Source organism: Poecilia latipinna, unplaced genomic scaffold (assembly GCF_001443285.1).
Source record: "Poecilia latipinna isolate Pla-1442-1.1 unplaced genomic scaffold, P_latipinna-1.0 Scaffold432, whole genome shotgun sequence".
NCBI lineage: Eukaryota > Metazoa > Chordata > Actinopteri > Cyprinodontiformes > Poeciliidae > Poecilia > Poecilia latipinna.
The window spans coordinates 6,634-17,401 of record NW_015113048.1 but is presented as its reverse complement, the minus strand read 5'-3'; the positions used below and the strand labels follow the sequence as shown (position 1 = coordinate 17,401).

The window sequence follows — 10,768 nt, the reverse complement described above, 5'->3', positions numbered from 1 at the left end:
AATTATATTAAGAATTTTATTTGTATGTTTTTTTTTTTTTTTTTTTTTTTTTTGTCCCCCCATCCCCCTCTCTTTTTTACCTCCATGCCTACACGCATGCAGACGCTGCCAACTCAACATGTTGGTGGGCACAGGAAACCCACGGGAGACGTGACCTGACACGGCCGAACGCAGGAAGTCTCTCCAGGTGGGCAGGATGTCAGTGAAACCCACTTCCTGAGACATCCACCTTAAATCATCAACGTTCAGCGTTTTCTCCTTGAACACTCCCTTCCGTCCTACAGCCAGTTCAGAGGGACGTTGTAACCACGGTGACCTGGTTTCTTCCTGTTTTTGGGTGGAAAAGTGACCTGGGATTGACTGCGATGTTGGAAATCAGAATTCCCAGCTCATATTTGTGAATAACTTCCCTTTTTTTTTTCCACTTCCCTTTCCAAATCCTCTCCCCACTTCTTTGTCATCTCATTCATTTCTCAAACCTTTTTCCTTCCAGACCGCACAGTTGATGTCTGTTCACACCTCCTCCTTCCTCGCCTCTTCCTTTTGTTGGCAGCTACTAACTGAAACCACACAGGAAAAACCACAGGAACCCACACACACACACACACACAGACACACACACGCATCCACCCTACACACTCAGATAAGCAGAGGAAGAGCCTTTTAACCGACTGACTGACTGTTAAGTGTCATTCACTCTCTATCTGTCTGTGGCTGACCGTGGCGGCTGTTAATATAGCATCAAAACGCGCTGCGTTGCAGCCTCGACGCACAATAAGAAAGAGATGAGAGAGACAACAGCTACAAGCAGCTGAATTAAAGATTAAAGGCATCATTCTTTAAAAAAAAAAAAAGCTTCCTTACATGATTTTTCTCTTACTTTAATCTGAGAACAACATGATCAAACGCAAACAGTCTCCCACAGTTTGGAAACTCAAACGTAAATGCGCTATATTAGCAAAAGTATTCTCCCATCTTCACAAATAAAGTTGAGTAATATCCAATTCTCAACCCATGGGATGTCAGCCCACCCTATCACACCGTTTACTCTTTTTTTTTTTTAGGAAAATCTTTACCAAAGGCATATTTATGAGCATTCTTCCAGAGGTTCAAATCCGAGGTCGGACGCTGATGTTGGATGATAATTCCTGGCTGTTATTCATACCATATAGATATTCTAGCGGGTTGAAGTCAGACTGGTCAAGTTATTCAACACCTTTATGGACGTTTCTTTGTGCTGGGCGTGTTGGAGCAGGAAGATGCATCCAAAAAAAATTGTTTTCACAAACATCAGGAATCTCCTGAGAGCTTTCATAAATATTAGATTTTAACACCCGAATTCAATATTTTGGATGGGTGAACAAATATGTTCATATTTTTTCTCATGATTTCTAATTAAAAAATGCACTGTAGGACAAGCGACCCATAGTGATGACAGTATATTTAATCTAGAACATTTTATCACATTAACACGGCAAACTTAAACAGCTGCTGACCAGCTTTACAACAACTCTGGTAATTTTAGCAGCATAAATGAGAATGTGATATTTCACATAAAATCCTTATGAAGTATATTAAAGATTTTGGTCCTACAATGACTAAAAGGTTTGAGCAAAATTCCCTCACTTTCTAACACAGCTTCCTTCCAAAATCCTGCTCAAAGGGGTTTTATTTGATTTTGGGGATGGCCTGATTTAATCAAGTGCAGCTGACACTGGTAATACAAAGCAGCGTGAGTGTTTGAACAGATAACAGGGCTATCGCCGCTGAATCTGCTGCTGGATGGAGGGATAGGCAGCTGCTGTGTTTACCTCAGAGGCACAAGAGCCGATGTGGGCTCTTATGGGGGGTTATGTAAACTCCTTCGCACGCTCACAAAGAGACAGGAGTGTGACGAAAGATCAGCTGTCCACCGTCTCTCCCACTATCGGATAACCCGAAACAAAGGGAGACAGGATGAGAAAACAAAACAAAACAACAACAAAAAAAACACTGCAGGGAGGTTCGGATGCCCGCACAAGAAAAGTTGAAACCAGATGAAGTGGGTAGAAAAAAAAGGTTGAATGGAGGGCAGGGTGTAGAAGTTGGAGGGAGATGAGTGGAGGAATGTGGAAAAGGACGCAGGGAGCAGAGCTGAGGAGCAACAACAAACAGATTCATCATTGAAACAGGAAATGTCCTTTTCCAGTATTTATCTCATGATAAGGAGCTACAAGCAAAATCTGGAGGAACTTCCTCAGTTCTGAAGCGATTTACCGGGAAAACAGCTAAAAACAAGTATTGGAGAGTCCAATCAGGTGACTGGAATCATGACAGCTAAAAACAGGCACAGCCTCTCCAATAAGCCTGTGCATTACAGTGCAGCTGGCTGCTTTTTCCTTTGTTTTCATCTTTGGACGAAAGCTGGGAATGTGTCCAAAAACTCTGTTATTCACAGAGAGAACAGGTTGTTCCATAAAAACCTGCTCTAAAAAGGCTCATCTTTTTTTTTTTTTTTTCCTGAATGTAAACTAGAGTAGAGTCACATTTCTTTTACTTCTCTTTTTTGGTATTTTGTCACACTTTAGCATTTTAGATCAAACGCATTTAATAAGACGACAAGGCTTCCCTGCATCAAATATTGAATACATTTATCGAGGTGAAAAAAGCTTTCCAGCTGTAATAAACTTACATATTTTTTGTTTAACTTTACTAGCTAAAGACAGATTTGATAGTTTTGATTAATGACAAACCTTAAGAATGGAGAAGCCACTTAAATAGAACCTATCTAACAGCACGAAGTAGGATAAAAGAGCTCAAAAAGCAACACACCAGCTCCAAACCAAAGAAATTCGAGAAGACATAAACATATCAGCCAGGAAAAGGTTACAAAACAGTTCCTAAGCTGTTATTTATTGTTGGAGACGGGTGAATCTGCAAACAACCACACAGAAATTTAAAGAGGAGTGGCAAAAGCAAATGAGGTAGATTAGCAGTGACAAATGTACATCATCATCGCATCAGATCGACATTCCCCAAAAAAGCATTAATGTCTCTTGCTGGAGAAGCAGAGTAGCTGAAGAGGAATATCAACGTTGCTGTCTGAGGCGGTAAACTTCTGACCAATCACACGACACTTTGCACAAAGCTCAGTGCGAAACAGTTCGACCTGTGAACAAAATGACGCCGTTTTCGTCGCACGCCTACGCCACTGAGAAACGTTTTCGTCACTTCTGATGAAGCATGTTGGAGCTTTCAGGGTCAGAGTTCACAACGGACAACTGTGTGGAGCTTCTACAGAGAGGAGTGAGAGAAAATTCTTCCACATAATCTCCAAATCTCCTGTGTCCAATCCACTTCCTCCCCTCCATTGTCAGGACACCTGAGAGGTCGCCCGTTGGACTCCGCTTTAAGGTCAAAGGTTAATGGCACCAGGAAGCAGATGGTTGCTCATTGACTGGCCCCGTTGATAGGCATGACCACTTTTTGACTGAGTGGGAATGAAATGCTGCTGGTGGTAAAACAAGAGTAAGGTGCAGCGTCGTCCATCTGTTTGTGTGTGCAGCGGTGAGGAGGAGGGGAGGCGGGACGGTAATCTGCCAGACAACAACGCCGCGTCTCCAGGATCTCCGCCCCTCACGTGACCTGCCACCGAGGTAGGCTGAATAATTGATGCTGTCGTGTTGTGTCTCATCGCGTAGAGGGTCATGAAATTATAACGAAGACTCCACCTCCCCCCCCTCCGCCCGAACCCCCCCCATTACACACACAGCAGTGGCGGCAGCAGTAAGTGGGGGGTCAGACTTGTTTGTGCATCAGGAGTGTTTAAGTATTGATGACCCCTTCTGAGAAGGAGGTCACCAAGAAAGGAGTGTCCATTTCCCAGAATCCACCTTCTAGCCCGTGTAATGCAGAAGCAAGCAGATGTTTTAAAATAAGGGATTAGTTGGATCGCATCTCGATTTAGTCATTTCGTTTTCTGCACATCATCATGTTTTCATTCAAGCTGACAACACCAGTGGGAGATATGAGAAGCTCAGCACAAGACATTAGTCTTTCAGCGTTTTTTTTTTTGTTTTTTTTTTTCCACTCCTACAGTATTTTATTCCAATGATTACACATCCTGTCCTTCTGATTCTCCCCTCGGTTCTTCTCCATAAAGATGCCGACTATATTGAACCAGATCTGGCTGACTGAAACTGGATTCTGTGTGGTAGAGCAGCAAAAAGTTGAACCTAAGTGGAAAGTAACAATAAAGTTTAGAAAAAAAAAAAAAAAAAAAAAGGGAGGGCATGTATTTAACTTTGATCAGAAACATTCCAGCCTAGCTCTGGCTGTTTGGCTAAGGTTTGATCTATCTCAAGTCTTTTCTAGCGTCCCCACAGCATGATCCCATCGCTGCCGTGTTTGCCAGGTGCCATGATGTGTTCAGGTCTTCCAAACCACCTATCATTTTTGCATGCAGGCCGAAAACTGAGCGGACTTGCATTTTTTAGTGTGGATGAAGGTTTGACAGCCGTCTTTTTGGTCAAGCCTTGCTGCAGATGTTACCAACTGTCACTAACTCCACCTGCGTGCCAATGCAAATTTGATTATGATTGTTGTATTATGCATGAGCATGCAAACAAAGCGTGTGTGTTTGTTTGGTTCTGTGGGTTCGCAGCACACCGTGATTGGATGAGCAGGCTGAAATGCTGTGTGGGCTGTTTTTTTTTTTTTTTCCTTCCCCCCCACCCCCTCGCTCAGGGTTACTTGATGTGTGTGACAAATTTAGCACAACCTCACGACACTTTTCAGCAACACAAAGCTTGTTTAGCACCAGAGGCTGCTGGGACCTTCCCTCACAGACGCTGACAGATGACGGTGTGTGTTTTTCATGTTAATTAGTGTGGGCACGCTCGTGTGTCTGTGTCGGAAAGCGAGGAAGAGAGAGAGAGAGAGATGGGGGGGAAGATGACTGCATGCTCGTGTCTTACAGTACGCGCGGGTTGGTGAGAAATGAAGCTCCCGAGCGAGTTAGCATCTCATCAAGTAATGAGGTGCACATGTGAGCCGTGCGACTTTGATTTAACGAGTCACATCCACGTTAAACTGAGATTGGGTTGGCATGCAGATAATTGGTGAAAAGGAACGACAAAAAAAAAATAATAAAAAATCCACAAAAGCTTATTGTGGGTGCGACTCCAGAGGCGGTGTCCTTGTTCTCTTACTGTAGTTTTCATAACTTCCTGTCCTGACAATAAAAAAGCTCCCCTTTTCTGACAAACGCAGGAGGGTAAAGACTGGAAAGCCCTCCTATTAATAATAGTAATCTGTTATCGGGTGTGCAGATATGGTGCACGTGCAATTCATAAGCCGCTATAGCATTAAGCTCACTGTTAAATGACAATTAGAAGAACCAAATCCCAGGCATTACAAGACCCCCCGACGAGAACTGAGCTTCAACCACTTAAGGCTCTTTGGGGGGGCTTAGGACCGGCTAACAGGGGGGCTTGAGCAGCACGACGGGTGGATTAGTGGTCACGGAAGATTCAGCCGCGGCCCGTGGGGAACGGCGGAGCCCCTGACCAACAAGGAGTGGAGCGCACTCTCCGGTTTTAATATTAAACTGTAAATCCGGGCTCCAAATTATGGCTAAACATCCCTTTCGAGTTTGATTTGTTGAATATATCCATTTATTAAGATGTAAAAAGTTGTTTTTTTAAAAAACATGCTAAAGGAATGCTCTTAGCACTTAGATATCCGTTTGATCAAATCAAACATCTGTGTCAAAAATAACCGAAGTGGATGCAAAAAAAAAAAACTGTTTTCAAATGATGATTTAATTCAGTGGTGAGAAGTTGTGAAAATATAGCTGCTCCTTTGTTTAAATCATGAGTTAGCCATGATTCACAACATTTTTTGGGGTCAATTTCAATAGCCACCACACCCAAGCCTGGCGACCCGCAGACATGAATAAAATCAATGAATCACTTAAACAGGAGCTGTCTGACTACCTAAAGTACCAAAAACACAAACACATCAAACGCAGATGAAGAGGCAAAAAAAACCACAGCAGCAAGTTCACATCTGAAAGGTTAAAAAAAAGCAACAAAAAATTAAGATGAGTGGCTTAGTCAAAGCCTGATTCTAATTAATCCTAACGCATGACCATAAACAGGCCTCGTTGTTCAAGGTTCGCCGTACTCGGGCATGGATCCTGAATAAACGCTTGTGGTTTTAAATCCTAATGTGACCAATGCTCTCATGCATGGGGTCCACCTTCAAACTGTCATCATTTCTTTGTTTGAATCAAAAGCAGACGGTGTGCTTCACATTTTATGGAGGTTATGCAATGAGGCAGGGCAAGAGGAGCAGGACTTCCTGGTTTCAGCTCAGAGCAACGTGGAATTAGTTTTGATCGCCGTCGAGTCACCCCCGAGTTCCCTTTTAAAAACCGCACTTTAAAAATTCCATCGATCTCTTTGAGTCATGCCGCCCCTCTGTGCATTCAAAAGGCTGAAAATGATTTTCATAATGCCTGCGATATCCATCCCAAAAGCCTGCAAATGATGCATCTGTCTGAATCCGTGTCTCAACGTGTCTTTATTTTTTTTTTTTTTTTTTTTTTTTCCCTTTGCTCCAACAGATTAGAGGACTCACATTACCAAAACACAGACGGACCTGCAAGCACCATGTGTATACATTGATATATATGCGCTTGCACGCACATCTCCAGACAGGAAGATCAGCCAGAGGTTATTTAAATGGGAGTGGGAGGGGGAGGAGGTGTCTGTGGACTGAGTGGGCTTGAGCTTGTGGAAGGAATGGGGACATCTGGGGGCTCTAATAAATTACACAGATGTTGACTTTTAAGGCAAATCCACATTTTGCTCAATAATCTCTACATCAAATACCCCCCACTGGCACCACCCAAACCAATCACGGTCACGCACAGAAGAGGAGGGGGGGTCCTGGTCCGTACGGGTTAGTCTATGCGGATTAAACCACCCCCTCTCCCATCACCCCACCTCTTCCTCTTCCCCCCACTCTGTTTTTCTGCTTAAAATCCACAAAGACTTTAAGCCTGGAATGAGGGGAAAGAGTTGGAATCCCCCAAGAGACAGGTGGTCGCACAGCAGCCTCCGCTGTATGCAGAACATCACACGCAAAACAAAACAAAACAAAAAGATATAAGGCCTCATCAAAGCACCAAACGACACCAATATTACATAAATTGTCCCAGTCCACACCTGGCACGACTCCAATCGGTTTCACAACCCCAGGTGTCTGTTTGTGTGTGAGCATTACCCTGAGAGAGAGAGAGATCACAAATCTAAAATGGAGATAAGAGCACACAGAGGATTTCATTGTTCTTGTTTTACTCGTCTTTCGCTTCTCTTTCTACCTCATGACCCGGGGTCACGATTGAGGTCGACAAGCGGTCGCGGAAGGGGAATGACACCATCGGGAATGCTGCATCATCTGACGCAACTCCTGGATGAACGTGGCTGCCTTTGTTAACTGAGGAATGAGCCGTGGCAGCGGAATACATGGACTGTAAATAAAGGACCTTTAGCTGCAAGCCGAGTCCAGTTTCCTGAAGATGCTTGTATGTACAGGAAACAGTTGTATCTAAGAGGGACTAAGTCTTGATGACAGTAAACTTTTCTGCCAGTCATTGGGAATGAAGTGGGACACTTGTGATTTTGGTGGTAAAGTGCTCAATTTAAATGCGCGTAGCAAAGACTAACCCTATGGTTCTTGCCGTGTCGGTATACCATCCAGTCCTCTCCGTTGGTGCTGACCTCCAGTTTGAAGGAGGTGACGTAGTAAGCCTTCTGGGTCTCTTTGGATATGGCCCCCTGTGTTGCTATCCCAGTCAACACCTTGAGGAAGTGGAGGTCAACCTGAAATAAAGAAGAAATTTTATTGGAACAATCTTCAAATTATGGGGCGGGGGGAAGCGAAACCACTCCATCCGCCGCAGAAATGAGATTGGCACCGTTAAGCTGGATGTCACGCTATGATTCTAAGCGGAAGACGCAGATAAGCAAACCCGATGATGATTTTAAGGCGCAAAAGCGTAAACAAAACATAATTTCCTTTTTCCCCGAGAAAAAGGAAGATATGGATATCCTACGAAACAAGGTGAATCTGTAAGTTATTAAAACAAACCTATTTAGAAGGAAGCACGACCGACGTAGATACCGGAGACGTCCCTGCCGCCGTGTGAATGTCGCACAAGCAGCAGGAATTAGTCGCAGACTGGGCCCCACTGCTGGGGAAACCAAGGAGAGCATGTATGTGCATTGTCATGTGTGTAAGGTGAAGGAGGCGGGAGGTAAAGATCAATGGCTCGGTGTTGGGATGCGTTCCAGGAGAGCACCTTCATCAATCACAGCCGTCGCGCTGCTCTCTCTCCTCGGCTCATGCAAACGCGCGCGTGTTGGAGACAGGAAAGATTGAAAGTGCAGAAGAACTTCCTTATCATCGGTTTACAGTTCCTCCATTTCCCGTTTGTGTGTGTGTGTGTGTGTGTGTGTGTGTCTGTGTGTCCTGCAGTATATGAGATACTGTTGTATATTCCATCTTTTCCTCACCACGACAAATTTATTATCCTCAACAAAGTGATCTTTAAGGTCACTTCATGGCTGGAATTTTTATTGAAGTTGTGCGTGAGCTTCGATTTCATAAGAAAAATGCAACTGGGCCTGCAAATAAACACCTCTATGTACTCCTTGTTGCTGTCCTCTGAAGGCGTCCAGGCGTTGTCGTCGTTGTTGAGGCGGGCCTGCCGTGGCAACCAGCGGTTGTCGTAGAAGCTGGTTGAAGCTGTGATTTGGTCGTCGCTGATCTTGCCCGACTCCATGCCCAGCGCGCTGCTACAGTGGAACGCTAGTGAAGGGAGCAGAGGAAAGGGGAGACGATTAACTGCGGATAAATGCAAAAAAGGTGGAAGAGGATTTGATTTGTCAGTACTAGTGAAAGAAACGGAAAATAGTGTGCGTACTACTTGAACTTTTTCAAGTTACCACTACCAATTTCATTGTATTTTCTATCTATTCTATGTGAAAGACCAACACGAAGAAGCACAGTAAAAGTAGCTCTAGTTGTATATTTAAGTCATATTTGTAGCTTCTAACAAGTTTTTCCCCCCGCAAGATAAAGATAAACTTGTATAGTGGAACTATACAAGTTTGGTGGTGTTCGCTACCACAGCTGTTCCCTTTTAAAAACTCTAATAACCTCCTATTTTATTAGTTCAAACCTTTAAAATATACTTTAATAAGCATTAATACACACAGCAGAAATTCTCTTTTAGCACTTTTGCAGAAGCTAACATCTGCAGTTTTCCTCATTTCCAGTCTTTGGGTGGCACAGCCAATCAGCACCAAAGAAAATGAATGCCTGGATTGGCTGAGTTGAGAATGCCATCCAGCTGCATCTCATATAGCATTGCACAAAAGTATTTCAGCCTCTCATGCTGCATTTTCTCTAGAATATTTTAGATATTCTCTACAGAGGCTGTCACCGCTATGTTTCATTCAGGATCCCATGCGGTCTTAGGTTTCATCTCATAATGTTTGTTCAATTTTGGCTTCAAATGATCAGAGCACCTTATTCAACTCGCTTCCTACAAGCCTTGCGTTCGACTGAATTCTGCGGTTGTGGCGTGACAAGCAGCAGGTGAGCTGAGGTAAACTGGGGTTAATTTATGTTCTAAATGAAAACAGTATGACTCTGCTTCTGAGAAAAGAGCAAAAACACTTCTGGAGGGAACTTGGAAAAAGCATCGAACCTAAAATAGCATTAAAGCAGGCAAACCTGAGAATATCGAGAAGGTGAGGATAGGGCAAGAAGAAGAGAGAGAGGAGGGGAGGGAAAAAAAAGAAACAAAGCTTCAGAGAGAAACGTGATGCACGAACACATTCAGGAGACATTATCCCGCACTCACAGTCGGCGACTTCTTTGTGGGTGATGTTGTAGCGTGCGGAGAAGCCGTCTTTGGCTACGGCCATGTCTGTGTGGAAGGAGAGGGACAGCAGCCCGGAGGATGACTGGATCTCTGGGGGGATCTTTGTCCCGCAGTACCGGCCAATCAGAGGAGACGCTAGAGGAAAATCAAACAGATTAAAAACCTTTACTTTACTTTATTATTATTATTTTTTTTTTTACTTTAACGCTTTCCAGTAGCCATTCTACTGCGGTAAGTGTTGACTAATGAGTCGCAGCATGCCACCTCTTCCTCCCATCATTCCCAACTCTCCCATTACTTTCCTGTCCATCCCTCCATCTGCCATGTGTGCCTCGGCCAGATCCCAGCAGGGGGAACTGGAATCCCTGCCTTCATGCAAGTAGCACAGGGATCAGCCGCAGATGAGCACCACATACACTCACGCACAAACACAGAGAGATTAAAATAGTCTCAAGACAGCCCCTCGCAACCCCTCCTGAGCCAGACACTAAATTCTTTCACCCTTCCGTCTCGTCTCCCGCCCCGAGGACTCGGCTCCCTGGAACTGGGTTACGCTTTAATTTGCTCCTAATTCTCAACTTTGAATGCTATAAATTGTTTTCAGCTATCAAAGCCCTTAAATTGGAGTTTTAAATCCACTCGGATCCCCTTTTTTAGCGACTGAAAATAATATAATTAGAGCAAATCCTTTGGTCCCAGCTTTACGTTCTGGAGGGGAGGACAAAGAGGTGAGAAATGAATCTCTCGCCACTTCTCGCTCAGCTGCCATGAGAGCCTGACATTTGACCTTATGGCGATCCCGGAAACACACGTCTCACCACTTAAAAAAAA

At 44.1% G+C, this 10,768-nt stretch overlaps 1 protein-coding gene across 1 annotated transcript in view; it reads right to left on the bottom strand.

Annotated features, from left to right (window-relative positions):
• The window catches only part of nrp2a (neuropilin 2a), a gene marked incomplete at its 5' end in the record, with an annotated part of 46,249 nt that overhangs the window by 29,629 nt on the left and 5,852 nt on the right, over positions 1–10,768 (bottom strand). Inside the window, 3 exons of the mRNA XM_015038141.1 lie at positions 7,713–7,868; positions 8,687–8,856; positions 9,917–10,072. Of these exons, the coding sequence (XP_014893627.1) occupies positions 7,713–7,868; positions 8,687–8,856; positions 9,917–10,072 (482 nt within the window). The remainder of the gene's footprint in view (positions 1–7,712; positions 7,869–8,686; positions 8,857–9,916; positions 10,073–10,768) is intronic.